This window comes from Plectropomus leopardus, chromosome 22 (assembly GCF_026936395.1).
Source record: "Plectropomus leopardus strain MGB_pleo_1.0 chromosome 22, ASM2693639v1, whole genome shotgun sequence".
NCBI lineage: Eukaryota > Metazoa > Chordata > Actinopteri > Perciformes > Serranidae > Plectropomus > Plectropomus leopardus.
This window is the reverse complement of record NC_142197.1, coordinates 11,828,395-11,843,189: the sequence shown is the minus strand read 5'-3', so window position 1 is coordinate 11,843,189 and position 14,795 is coordinate 11,828,395. Positions and strand designations below refer to the sequence as shown.

Sequence of the window (14,795 nt, the reverse complement as noted above, 5' to 3'; positions counted from 1 at the left end):
AATATCGGCTTATATATATCTGTCTAAAATTGACAGACGTCGCTGCCGATACTGGTTTTACCTGTTTCGGGACCACTTCACCTGTTTTTTTTGCAAAAATGACATATTTATCAATTTTAATGCCTAATTCGTTCTGCAATATTACAGTCAATGTCTAAAGTGCATGAATCAACAGCCAAATGATATTTTATGGCATTAAAATATATATATATATCGGCTTATATATATCTGTCTAAAATTGACAGACGTCGCTGCCGATACTGGTTTTACCTGTTTCGGGACCACTTCACCTGTTTTTTTTGCAAAAATGACATATTTATCAATTTTAATGCCTAATTCGTTCTGCAATATTACAGTCAGTGTCTAAAGTGCATGAATCAACAGCCAAATGATATTTTATGGCATTAAAATATATATATATATCGGCTTATATATATCTGTCTGAAATTGACAGACGTCGCTGCCGATACTGGTTTTACCTGTTTCGGGACCACTTCACCTGTTTTTTTTTCAAAAATGACATATTTATCAATTTTAATGCCTAATTTGCTCTGCAATATTACAGTCAGTGTCTAAAGTGCATGAATCAACAGCCAAATGATATTTTATGGCATTAAAATATATATATATATCGGCTTATATATATCTGTCTAAAATTGACAGACGTCGCTGCCGATACTGGTTTTACCTGTTTCGGGACCACTTCACCTGTTTTTTTTGCAAAAATGACATATTTATCAATTTTAATGCCTAATTCGTTCTGCAATATTACAGTCAGTGTCTAAAGTGCATGAATCAACAGCCAAATGATATTTTATGGCATTTAAATATATATATATATATCGGCTTATATATATCTGTCTAAAATTGACAGGCGTAAGCTGCCGATACTGTTTTTACCTGTTTCGGGACCACTTCACCTGTTTTTTTTTCAAAAATGACATATTTATCAATTTTAATGCCTAATTTGCTCTGCAATATTACAGTCAGTGTCTAAAGTGCATGAATCAACAGCCAAATGATATTTTATGGCATTAAAAATAAAATAAAATATCGGCTTATATATATCTGTCTAAAAAACAGGTGAAGTGGTCCCGAAACAGGTAAAACCAGTATCGGCAGCGACGTCTGTCAATTTTAGACAGATATATATAAGCCGATATTTTTAATTTTTTTTTATGCCATAAAATATCATTTGGCTGTAGATTCATACACTTTAGACACTGACTGTGATATTGCAGAGCAAATTAGGCATTAAAATTGATAAATATGTCATTTTTGCAAAAAAAACAGGTGAAGTGGTCCCGAAACAGGTAAAACCAGTATCGGCAGCGACGTCTGTCAATTTTAGACAGATATATATAAGCCGATATTTTTTTTTTTTTCCAATGCCATAAAATATCCTTTGGCTGTAGATTCATACACTTTAGACACTGACTGTGATATTGCAGAACAAATTAGGCATTAAAATTGATAAATATGTCATTTTTGCAAAAAAAACAGGTGAAGTGGTCCCGAAACAGGTAAAACCAGTATCGGCAGCGACGTCTGTCAATTTTAGACAGATATATATAAGCCGATATATATATATATTTTAATGCCATAAAATATCATTTGGCTGTTGATTCATGCACTTTAGACACTGACTGTAATATTGCAGAGCAAATTAGGCATTAAAATTGATAAATATGTCATTTTTGCAAAAAAAACAGGTGAAGTGGTCCCGAAACAGGTAAAACCAGTATCGGCAGCGACGTCTGTCAATTTTAGACAGATATATATACGCCGATATATATATATATATTTTAATGCCATAAAATATCATTTGGCTGTTGATTCATGCACTTTAGACACTGACTGTAATATTGCAGAACGAATTAGGCATTAAAATTGATAAATATGTCATTTTTGCAAAAAAAACAGGTGAAGTGGTCCCGAAACAGGTAAAACCAGTATCGGCAGCGACGTCTGTCAATTTTAGACAGATATATATAAGCCGATATTTTTAATTTTTTTATGCCATAAAATATCATTTGGCTGCAGATTCATACAGTTTCGACACTGATTGTGATATTGCAGAACAAATTAAGGCATTAAAAATGATTAATACATAGTTTTGGATGATGGATCAGGTGAGCTCATTACAAGCAGTGACACCTGTTAAAAACTTCATTGACATATAAAACTTAACTGATAACCAACTAAGTTTTTGGTAGAGCTAATATACTGAAGTAATTTAAGGCATGTAAGCCAAACCTAAGATGTTTCAAGCAGGATTCGAACCTACAACCTGTAGGACATTAACCATCTGCTCAATCCACTGAGCTATACCTTCAGGTACTCAGTTAAGGTTAGATATTCTATTTATCCCCTTACTGACGACATGCGTTAAAAAAGTCCACTGATATATGAGTCAAACCAATAATGAACGAAGTACTTGGAAAGGGCGATATATTTATGTGATTCATGGCATAAAAGTCTACAGCAACATGTTTAGAGCAGGACTCGAACCACCTATGTGTGGCACACTGTGCATTAGTGATAACCATTCAGCCAAACGTCCAAATACCATATAGTTTTCTGATGTCAAATTTAACCCATTACTTTCAGTGATATATGTTAAAAATGTGTTCTATTGATATAGGAGCCCAACAGAGTTCTTGGTAGGGCCAATATTTGTATTTGATTCTACCAATTGTTATCAAAGTGTTACAGTTTCTGTTGACACCTGTCACAGTATCAGTTCAGTGAGAAAAAAGGGCACATTTGCCAGGAGCATTTTGAAAATAGTAAAGCTTTATTTTTTTTTTTTTAAAAAAAAAAAACAACTGCAAAATAACAAAAAAGGCGACATAGCAGGGTTGATGTTATTACAGGAGATGCTTAAGGTCATATGCAGTTGATGGCCAAGACAGCTCTCCTGTCTTCCAGCAGCTGAAAACACAAGCAGCACAATTAGTACTGCTCTGTGGTGTTAACACAGCAAAAATATTATGGCTGATACACATTTAGTAGTAAAAAGAAGTTACTCACCTAATATCTCCAAAGTTTCCGCTGTCCTGCGTGTCCTCCTGCTGCATCAGCTGATCGTGATGAGGATCAGCTGCAGCATCCAGGCCGCTCGTTCACAAAAATGCTTCCAGCACCTCTTCCGCGGCTGAAAACACAAGCAGTACAATTAGTACTGCTCTGTGGTGTTAACACAACACAGACGTGGCTGATACACATTTGATCACATTCAGCACAGTGCATTTAGCGTTTTTCTTTAAATCTTACCCTTGCATCGGATCACAGCGTCTGTCGTTTCCATCAGTTTTGTAGACGCTGCAGTTTCCTATAAAACTGAAAAAACAACACCAAAGTTACTTTGGTGGACAAATATATATGGGCTTGAGCAGCAGGCATAGTCAATGTGGCGCAGTACACATTTATATTCTTGAAATTTAACATCTTATTCACTCAGTCATGCAAAGAGATTCACTCAAAGAACAGAGTAAAAAAGAAGTTACTCACCTAATATCTCCAAAGTGTCCGCTGTCCTGCGTCCTCCTGCTGCATCAGCTGATCGTGATGAGGATCAGCTGCAGCGTCGCGAGGCCACTCGTTCACAAAAATGCTTCCAGCACCTCTTCCGCTGTTCATCGTCATTTTGACATCTTGGTCTTGCTTTTTGCTGAGCTCTGTCTTGCTTCTCCGTTAATTTTGGGTAAGTTTCCATGTAAACAAACACACATACTTCGTCTCGGTTTTCCCTCCGCGTGTGTTCAAATGTCCGTGAAGAACACATGGACGTTTCATCCAATCGGGACACAGGAGGCGGGACAAAGCCTTCAAGGTCCCTGCTGTTTGGCTCAGAGGACGGAACAACTTGGGTTTCTCTGGCGAATCAATGCACAGAAAGTGGTGATGTAACCACGCTCACTGCGGAGCGTCTGGATGTCTTCAGGACTTATCAGATATCAGCGAAAGCTTAGATTCTCTACTTACCGTAACCTTTGAAAGCATGTTGATCAGATTAGTGTTGTCATATTCTTCATAAATATGACAATACATGCTACACACTCTGCTACCCCCTCTAGCTAAAGCATAACATTACACATCAGCCACCTCTGTCCCAAGTGAAAGTTTTTTTTTTTTTTTTTTTTTAAACAGCAGGAGACATGTCCAGAAATGAATTAATTGCATAGATTATGTTTTGCATTTATACTCTACCTCAGAAGTAATAAGGGATTCTTTAATTGATATAGAAAAGAAGGGAAAATGCAATATTTTGTATAATTTTTGCTTGAATTATTTAATATATTTTTTTCAGTCATAGCTTTTCTGTAATCCCATTTTGTATTTTAAAAAATCATGAGAAAATTGTATTGTGAACCCCATATCGTGAACCGTATTGAATCGGGAGTTGAGTGAATCGTTACATCTCTAGTATTGGATGCTGATTTTTATATTATTCAAAGATTTACTTTTTGAGATACTTTTAGTCACAATTGGACAATTTAGTTTGTGCAATGATTTATTTCCAAACCCTGGTTTCCTCCTCAGTGGTAATGTGGAAAATCAGACCATAGACTTTTAAAATTAACTGGATAAAACTGTAATTTGAATCATCTGGATACCTGGCAATGTCTAAAACTGTTATGTATCTCTCTAAGAATCAGAGGGTTTTCTTTTTATGTGAGAGCTATATTCTATATTCTACATTTGACAGCACTTGGAGTGTAACAGCTGTTTGTTATGCATGTTTTTTGCATCTATTCTTTGTTGCTCTGTCTGGCACCAGACAGTATGAGACCTGAGATGGCCTCAGCATCCCTGAACACCCAGTCTGGCTGAAACCTGTCACTAAGATTGAAAGGAAAATTAGAGCCATTTGACGAGTCTGTATGTGCAAGAGCATTCCAAGAATTCACAGCTATTATCCTGTTTTATTTTGTCACTGGCTGTTGCTTCCAGTTTTATATTACCTTATGTAGGTATCATGAGGCCTGCACATTGTTAGCCAGAAAATATGGTCACACCATTTAATTAAAGCTCTTGTCGTACACCCACACAGGTGCTTTTGGACTGTACCCAATCTTAGGACTCTCTCTGAGCCTCTTATGTGAGTTTTGTTGCATCTTTTAGGGCAGAACATCTTACTCATTTATGATTTTTCGACTTCAGTAAACTGTTGACATGGCTTCACCCACAGTAAGCCTGTGAAGAGGTCTCACAGGTCGACTGGATCTTTAAATATTTATTATCAAGTGTCTTGCAGGAGGCTGTGCGTTTCCCAGTGGAATAAGGGACATGTCAAAGTCTGGCTCATTGTACTTCAAAGTGTAGTTTTTCAGATTACAGTATTTTTATTTTTCAGTTTAAAGGAGCAATGTAAATGAGGTGGCATCTAGCATTGAGGATTGCATATTGCAAAAGCATTTGGCATTTGCATAAGCATTAATCCAGCACTAACTTCGGGTTGGGATTCCTTCAGTGTTATTTGTTCAGGAGGTTTTTAATGGAAGCCAAATTATCCACAGAGGTCTGTATTTCTGTAAAACAAAGCGAGCCAGTGATTTAAACCAGTAAAATGCTAAATAAAGCTGTTTCAGTGATTGTAAATGAGTAGATTTCAAAAACAACCATAAAAAGCTTTGTTTCATAATAAAGTTTATTCTATATTACAAATAGTATTTTGTTCTTGACTGCAAAATAGGAATGCATTATATTTACATACACAGGTATACAATTAATTATAACAAAGTTAGAGAAGCTCGCCTTATATCCCCCAAGTTTCGTTTTTATCTCTCGATAAGATACTCTTTATCTTTCAAATATGGTCTAGTAAAAGTCTTTTCTAGCATGTTTCTGTAACACCTGCTATAACACTGAGCTAGGAGGACATTTTTAGTTCCTACATCACGTTTGAAGGTGGAAACTTTATCTGTGGACGCTGCAACGCAAGCTGGCGACTAGCAGGCAACCTTTGTTGCAGGGGAAGGGACAGGGCGGGGAGAAATGAAAGACAGGATGTTTAACTGGGGGGCAGATTCACAATGACAGTCCAGGACTCTCACCTTGTATTATTTATTAACACATGGCTGTGAGGGGAAACTTTGGGTGTCTAGACAGAGTATTCACTGGCTACATGAATGAAAGGGCTTCTTTGAAATTATGTGATTTAGGTTTCTCACAATATCAATCAAGTCACTAAATCAATCCTTATTCCCCTAAAATTCCAGTAACTGATATAATTAGATTTGATATGGTTAATACACAACGTCCAGCAAATGCCTTGTGAATGTACCCCTCCAAGTTGAAACAGACATTCATCTTACTGTATAGCTGCAGACGGTAACTAACGGACTTGGATATCTCACATACATTTGACACAAGGGCTAAGAAAGAAACAGTCACTTGCCAAACTCAGCTTTAAACATAAGTCTACTATCAAGCCTAATGTGCCTCTCGTGTTACAAAGTTGTCTGACTCAATGATAAATTATGTATACATTGTTTTTTCCATAAGGGATGGTGACATTTTTATTTTGTGACACATAGTAGCAAAGTGATGGAGTCTTTTGTTGCTTTTTATGAGATGAACTTTTATCGAGGCATGTCAGTTGGCTTTCATAAGTGGCCATCTTAAGTTTTATAAAAACAGCTTCCTTGTGTTTTTTCGTTTTGGGCTCAACTAATGGAGATTAAAAAAAGCAATTATCATGATGGAATAATCAATGTGATGAAGTAGAAAATTCTCAAAACAAGATGTTTTAGCAGCAAAGACAGAGCAAGACTCTACTTGCATCTTCTGTGTACCCGAACTACAAGACAGCTGTCACAAAACACTGATGGACACGGTAAACGGGACGAGAAATTGAAAACGGAGTTGATGTTTTCATGAGATTCATAATCTTAAAACGAACAGTTGGCTTGTAAATGACTTTAAAGTCCCACGTAGTAGTAGAAGTATATAAATATCTTTGAGCAAGGCAGTTCCATTTCATACCATCCAAATAGGTCAACATGCAAGGGTATATAATATCTGTTTTATTTAGCATCTAACACTTCACAAAAACCATGGGCATGAGGTTCTGCAGTGGGGTTTGAGCTGGATAAAGGTTCCACCTTAAACGAAAGTTATAGTTTTTATTACATGAACAATCCACTTTTTCCATCTCGATTCTTCCAAGCAAAAGAAAGATAAAAGAACACATCCACATCATCATTGCAAGGCTTAATTTTCTTATTTTTCACTTTTTTTTAAATAAGTTTCTTAAATTGTTTACGTTTTACATGCGCTTAAAAAGCCAATAAAGGACCCAAGGTGGACCTAGGGCGGTCTTCACACATTCACATCACCACATGGGGCACGTTGTCAAGGCAAAAGAAAGGGCAGAGGTCAAAAGGTACGGAGGGCGCCTCCATCATCTCTCTTTCAATCGCTCTCTCCAACAAAGTTGTATCTACTTTTTAAAGTCTATCTTTTTCTGTTTATCCTGCCGTGATGCTCACGTCTTGTTCTGTTCCTGCTCTGCATTATCAGATCTTTTTTTCTTCTTTTTTTTTTTTTTTTTTGAGGCTTGGAGAAGGCCGCCCCCTGCCGCCACTGAGGACAACTACACTAATACAGACAAGAGCGCCTCAACAGTTACACACTCAAGAGTTGGGGTTTTGCCGTATGCAACTAGCTACCATCTCCAACGCTTGTGCAAAACAGAAAAGAAAACTGGCAAGTCAGGAGCCGGACACAAGGGTGAACGGTGTGCCGAGAGCTGGAGAGACCCGGGACGATGGAAAGAGGAAGGAGGATCGGATCACCTCGCCCACAGAGCCTCTCACCTCGACACACTGAGGTCAGAAAAATCACACAGGTTTCTTAAAGTTCCAGTCACAATATTTTTTTGTCCTTGAAGTGGTTGTCTTTTACATAGTCCTTTTTTCATCAGTTCCTCAGTGGCACTTTACAAATACATTTTTGACCGTTTTGAAAATTTCAAGCTCCTTTGGTTTTTGGCTGACCAGCTAAGTCCATCTTGTTTGATTTCTCCGCACAAAAGTCTTTAATAAGAACATCCCGAGAAAGAAGTGCTACTCTCACAACAGAGCCCCTTCAGGGAGCAGTCAGCCATCTCTGGCTACAACTGTACTGAATCGTTCTTCTTTTAAATGTTCAAGCAGTTTCTTCCTCAGTACATTTCCGTCAGCTTTTCCCTTTACCTCCTCCAGGGTTGGCGTAGATATCTGGGCAGTTAGGATCTTGTGCAACTGCTGATTGTGTGTGTATCTGTGCGTGTCTGTGTGTGTGCTTTGATAGACCGTCGCAGTGGCGACACAAGATTGGAAATGGCAAGAGCCAGACAAAGACTGCTCCTGGTGTTCGGATTAGCAGTCAAAACACTGTCTTCCAGGGTTGGTTGTGTGCTTCTTACAGAGGATCCAACTTGGGTCGGGGGCCTCCAGGGTTTTGTCTAATATGTTAATTTTGCAGTAGCCACATAAGCCAGATGGAAGCAGAAATCATGAGCGTTTTCTTCGATGTATGCTGGGCGGGGAGAAATGTGCGAATGTTGCAAAGGGGGTATAGATCGGGGATGTAAAGTTTTAGTGTCAGTCACGTTTTGATAAAGGAAAAGTTCAGAGAAGCACTAATCCTTCCCTAACCCCCATCAGTCTTTTTGTTAAATACAACTCCAGCTACATTTAAAGAACACAAGAACATTCTAGGTTTGCCTGGACTCGCCCCAAATTTTCGCAGATATGTATGCTTCACTTGTAGGTACAGTGTAAACTTGGCAAACCATCCTTGCATTAATTTTCTTCAGAGGTGTTCATTTGGCTTGCAGTCATCATTTTTGATGTTTCCTCTTGATTCCGTACATTGAATATAGAACTACAATAAACTGGACTCTAGAGATGGTTTTATTTTAACTATCCTATTTTTGAAAAAAGTTCTCAACAAAATGGACACCCAACATTGTGGTTTTTAAAGAATTACCTATCAGTGTAAATTCTTGAAGGCAACATAAAAATGTTTTTCCCCTCTTGTCTTCCAGCAGGGGGATAGAAATATGCCAATATGGCCAGCTTTCAAGCAATCACCCCTTGAAGCTCTCCCTGTGGTGAAGCTGAGGGATCCCCCGCATTGCACTGTGGGAAGCGCTGACCTCAGCCCCAAACCACCCTTCAGATATCTTCTGGTAAACTAGTCTATGCAGCAGAGTGGATGAGGAAAAGAAAATATTTCTCAGGGGAAGAGGAAGCAGAAAAAAGGTCAAGGAAGAAGTCATCATCTTTGAAAGGCGGAGGGAGGAAGTCACATGATGAAAAAGATGGGGACAGGTCTTCGCTCAGGCACGGCTCGGTTTCTGATGGGGTCTTTTCCCAGTGCGCCCTGGGAAGTGCGGTCCTCAGCTCTCCAGACTCATGAAGGCCACAACCTGCTCCAGCTTGAAGGCCAGCCTCTGTTTCCGGGCTGCATCGTCCTGCTCCAGTGAGCAGACAATCTGCCAGCGGGACAGTGAGGTGAGCACAGTCACACACACGCATTACCGAAAGTATCCAACATGACTGAACTGCAATCAGTTCAAATCTGTAGAGCAGGGATACTCAACTTACTTTGCTTGGGGCCCACTTTTGCAAAATGACAGGAGGCCAGGGGCCAGTTGCTGCAGCCCCACACGTTTCTAGGAATTAGGGGTTTAGCTACGGCTGGGCGATATGGCTTTAAAATAATATCACAATTATTATTGGCGAAATCGCGATTCACAATATAAATCCCGATATTTTGAAATCTCCCCTAAACCGCTGTAAACTACTAAAATAAAAAACTATTAAATGAACTGCAGTTACAAATGAAGTAGCTACTGCCATAAAGTAAAGTTACATAAACTATGATAATAAATAATGTAAAGTATGATGTTAAATAAAGTACTGTACAGTTGGATGTTCGCGTTAGCAGACAGTTAAACTGTAACTACGGTATGACGATTCCTACACTGCGAGCTGAAAACAAACTAACAGCTCTCGAGTTCATATATTAAAAGTATTTGCAAGTCACAGTAGTGCTCCGCGGTTGCAAAATGTGACTAAGTAGTCACGGTCTGGAGCCCTGCAGAAGACCTGCTTTTTGTGTGTGTGTCTGTGAGAGGCAGAGAGCTGCAGGAGAGCGGGAAAATCGAAACACCGGTGACAGTGTCTTATGCTGAATGCCGACATTTAGCATCGCTTTCCAGCTCCTCCATGTTTGTGTGTTTCGGTGCCTGCATTGTGTAAACGCCCCCTCGACCACACAGACAGACGCAAAGCGTCATCAAATTATGTAAACACAGTAAACGATATAGCATAATATGAAAAGAAAGAGGTTTTGTCATCCTCATACGATTTCGTCATATTGCACAGCCCTAGGTAGGACCCCTGTCGGGAGGTTTGGGGGAGTCCTCCACTGGCACTTTTTTGATAAACAAGCCGTGAGCCGTAAGTTGAGTATCACTGTTGTAGAGTATATCCTAATAACTAATCCAATCCAACTATTACTGTAGTACTGTACTGTTTCACTGCTGAGTGTAATGACAATCTGCATTTAAAAATAGTTAAAGGAATCCTCCACTGAAAAATTGTCTTTGAAGAGGGATGTCAACTGATTAATCATAAAACTGTAAGGAATATTTTTGACCAGGTAAACATGTCGAGGTATATGTTAATTTGCCCTTAAACTGCCCTGCAGTTTGACATTACTGCACTGCACACAACTCGGTCAGGTAGTAGCTAATATTACTTAGCACTGATAGTCATGTCATCCCACCCAACAGCATTGCTATGAAAACACTGTGTCCACCCTCCAGTCTCCCCTGAGTCAGTGTGTAAGTGGCTCAATTTTGAGCCATAAAACCCCTTTAGCATTGTTAGTTAGCTCTTTAGCACAGTTAGCGGTGTCAACGCAGCTAGTAATGCTAACATATGCTATGGTAACAATGCTGAAGGGGTACTTTGAGATACGATAAGACTTTGTTAATCTCACACCGGGGAAATTTACACGTTACAGCGAGCTCAAGAGTCAGAAACAGTATAACTACAAACAAAAGATCTGAGTACAAAAGGATAGAATATTACAAATGAGATGAAATAAAAATGAATCATATAAAAAATAAACTATATACACTATGTACACCTTTTGTGGCTCGAAATTGAGCCAATTACTCACCGGTGCGAACCGGGGAGAGACCGAAGGATGGCCACCATGCTTCTGCAGTAATGTGGTCACGGTGGGGATACCAGCGGCAACCACAAAAGAGCAGCATGGCCAGCTAGCTCCCACCAGACCCAGGTGGTGCTCAGTGGAGAGCAGCCAAGACTAATGTAAGCTAACAAGTGGAGACTGAAGGATGGGCAGCGGCCACTTGCCTTTAAGTCTCGTGTTTTTGTCTTCCAAGTGAAATTTGACACATTCAGGTGGTGCTGTCATAGATGAAATGTTTGCAGCAGCCTCAATAGCCCTACCAAGTAACATAATGAGAGCTCAACAGCCTGCCAAGTTGTAAACACTGCAACGCAATAAAGGAGAGGGTACATTTCTATTGTATTGCCAACTTTCTCTACAACACTATCACCTTTTTGTACAGCCAAACCATTACAGGAAGTAGAGCATAAATCAAGTTGTTGGTGAGGTAATAGTCTGGAAAAACCTTGCACAGCATTTTGTAATCATGTTCCTCGTCTACCATTATGTAAAGCACAGCGGCCAACTGCATTAGTACGTGTTATTTTCTAGATTAATATAAATGTAAATGATTTAAGACACATTTTCAATGGAATGTTCCTTTAACTCTTCTTAAACCCAAATAAATCAATGGGTCTAAAATGTACTAAAACTCAGATAATGATGATAAATATTACATACCTCTTCCGTGTATTTGCCCACATAGGAGTAAATCTCACTGAGAGAGCTCATGGAGTTGAACTCGTTCATGTGCATCCGTGACTGTTCTGCCAAGTAGGCATTCATGTCCTGGTCACTGATCGCTGGCATCTTTCCGATGTCTGAGTAGTACCTATGAAAAGAGACAGGAAGGAAGAAAACAAAACAAACACTTGTTACGACTTTGTTTGCTTCTGAACATTGTTAGAGAAACTAAGAGCGCAGTGGTTTACTGCAGTTCTGTTGTATATGTGCGGCTGTAACATGTAGCACATAGACAACAGGTGTGTTGCATAGTAACATGACTGAAATGGAGTCATAGCAGACACTGACAGGCCTACGATTACAACCTTGAACACCACAGCACAACACACTCACACACGCTGCATTGAGGTAAGAGTAATCAGTCACTGTCGGCAGCAGCTGCATTGCCCCTATCAACTATGTTAATTAAAGCTGGTTATTTACATATTAAATTCCTGTAGCTGCAGCCACTCGAGGACGGCCCGGGGTTTGGCTGGATAATTCTGGGCAGGGAGAGAAGGATTTGCCAGAAAGCAAGTCTTCAGAGCAAACTGAGCAAAGGAAAAGGCAGGTGGGTGTTGCACAGAGGTCACACACACATCCACACCTGTTCAGCGCTGCAGGGCAGTGGTAGGGAGCTCCTAGCAGGGGATTATTAGTGTAGCGACCAGGTGTGCTTGTTTAGAAGAAAGTATGAACAAAACTTATATCCTATATAAAAATAATGGTGTGAGTATTTTCCAACACCCTTTGATAGACTTGAAGAACTGTTTTTTAAGTGCTAAATGTAATGCTATTTCATAGATTTTTGTATGTATACTGTAACAGTATGTCTGTTACAAGCTGACAAGTTCATGTGTCAGTTGTCTGTCTCTTATGCATCTGATTAATGCCGCTGCCTGCTGTGGTCAGGTGTAGACAGCTGAACCAGGTTTCACAGAACATATGAAACTAAACTTTTTAATGACATTTTTCATCCATCTGTCTCCTCAGAATCTGGTGAACTTCTACTGTGTACCATCAAGGGACCTCAGCAACTACATCACGGTATGTTATGGCATCTGCTCAGTCTTGGACTGGACAGCCGTGAAAGGGGTTCTGAAAACTACCCAACACATCACCCGTTCTCCGCTCCCAACTGTTGAGGCTGTCCAACAAAAGTGGTTATACTATAACACTTAAAAATCATTAAAAATCATGGTAAAGTGTTGTACAGAAAAAGTGATCAAAAAAAATAAATAATTTTATTGGCTTTTTATTGCATGGCATTCTATACTATGACATATTTCATGACCCTTTTTTTCTGAATTTTTTGGGAGACTATACTATGACTTCTTATGCCTTTGTATAGTATGAGGGTTTTTTTGCATAGTATAAGGTGACATCTTTTATGACAAACTATACTTACCTATGACATTTTTATTGACTCATTTTTTTGAATTGTATTGCATAGTACACAATATTGTGACATTTGCAAATAAGACTTTTTTACGACACACTGTAACTCAATTATTTTAAAAACTATACTTTATTTGAAATACTAAAATATAAAATTATTCTATGACACATTATACTTTTACTTTTTTGCGATACTATACTGTGACATTTTTCTGAATTTTTGGGGCAAATGACACTATTTTTTATGACACACTATACTATGAATTTTTTTAAAATGACATACTAAACCAATATGTATATGACATACAATACTATGACTTTTTTGGCATATTATAGTATGACATTTTTAATTACAAACTTTTTTCTGATTTTTTTGCACACTGCACTATGACCTTTTAATGACATACTTTTCTATACTACTCTAACATTTTTTGAAATACTATATATGATTTTTTATGACACTACTTTGACATTTTTTATGACGAACCATACTACAACATTTTTTTTAATACATACTATACTATGAATCTTTTGGCATACTTAACTGACATTATAATAACACATTGTTTTCAATTTCTTTTGGCATATTACACTCTATTTAACATACTTTTTATGACATACTTTTCTGAATTTCTTAGGCCTACTATACTATGTTATTTTGGCATACTGTTGTATGACTTTTAATGACAAAGTATAATATGACATTTTTTATGACAGTTTCTGAATATTTTTTACTATATTATGGCATATTTCTATACAATATTTGTATTTCTTTCTATGAAATGTCATTTTTTATGACATGCTGTACTTTGATATAACTTGTGACAATAGAGGGGGCCATAAAATGTTTGCTTTGCAAATGCACTGATCCATATGCCAACATTCTTGTAAACAAATAATGTTATGACAGCCGTGATGGATTTGTCATTGTCTGGAGACCATCAACTCCCACATCAAATTCAAGGCAAGTGTCAATATCTCTCTAGCTGGCTTCACTTCACAGCCCCAAATTAATAACATCAACATACTGTAGCAAGTAAAAAGCTCTGTGGGATATCACGGCTCTGCCCAATTGCACTGCCTCCAAACTCAGCATAAAAAACGAAACAACTAAAACTGCTAAATATGCATACTCGTGCAGCCATCGACTTGTCACTTATTGGCATTTCAAGCCTTTTTCTTTGTAGACTGACTGCGGCATGGTAAAAACTCAATGTCTGCACATGCTCTGTCTCTACAGAGAAGCACTGAAGCAGCAGAAAGACTTTGTTTCTAAGACACAGATTTCCATTAGTCTGTTCTCCAGGTAAGGACGTCCTGTCTTCTCAATTTAACTGTAGCAAAAGGAGAGAGAGGTGGAAGACATCTCTTCTGTACATCTACTTCCCTTTGCAGTCTTATTGCAAAGCTGCAGCATTCTGCCTTTTAAATCCTCTCCCTGGCATGACCCGTACTTTGGCACGGTTGGACAGCAG

The 14,795-nt window shown here is 38.5% G+C and overlaps 1 protein-coding gene and 2 long non-coding RNA genes across 4 annotated transcripts in view; 1 reads left to right on the top strand and 2 right to left on the bottom strand.

The window, feature by feature from the left end:
- Window positions 1-2,776: 2,776 nt before the first annotated feature.
- Window positions 2,777-4,831, bottom strand: LOC121961161 (uncharacterized). The gene is made up of 4 exons (XR_006107028.2): window positions 3,514-4,831; window positions 3,277-3,342; window positions 3,034-3,157; window positions 2,777-2,934 (listed from the first exon to the last, which is right to left on the bottom strand). It is a non-coding gene; the product is annotated as an uncharacterized LOC121961161 (long non-coding RNA).
- An 804-nt stretch (window positions 4,832-5,635) lies between these two features.
- The window catches only part of plxna4 (plexin A4), a 321,912-nt gene continuing 312,752 nt past the window's right edge, over window positions 5,636-14,795 (bottom strand). For both annotated transcript variants that reach the window (XM_088072401.1, XM_042511045.2), the window contains exons 31-32: window positions 11,881-12,031; window positions 5,636-9,487 (exon numbers count right to left, since the gene is read on the bottom strand). In XM_088072401.1, coding sequence (XP_087928527.1) covers window positions 9,392-9,487; window positions 11,881-12,031 — 247 coding nt within the window. In that variant the 3' untranslated portion in view covers window positions 5,636-9,391. The remainder of the gene's footprint in view (window positions 9,488-11,880; window positions 12,032-14,795) is intronic.
- LOC148185872 (uncharacterized) lies at window positions 9,372-13,059 on the top strand. The gene is made up of 3 exons (XR_015775451.1): window positions 9,372-9,506; window positions 12,384-12,493; window positions 12,916-13,059. It is a non-coding gene; the product is annotated as an uncharacterized LOC148185872 (long non-coding RNA).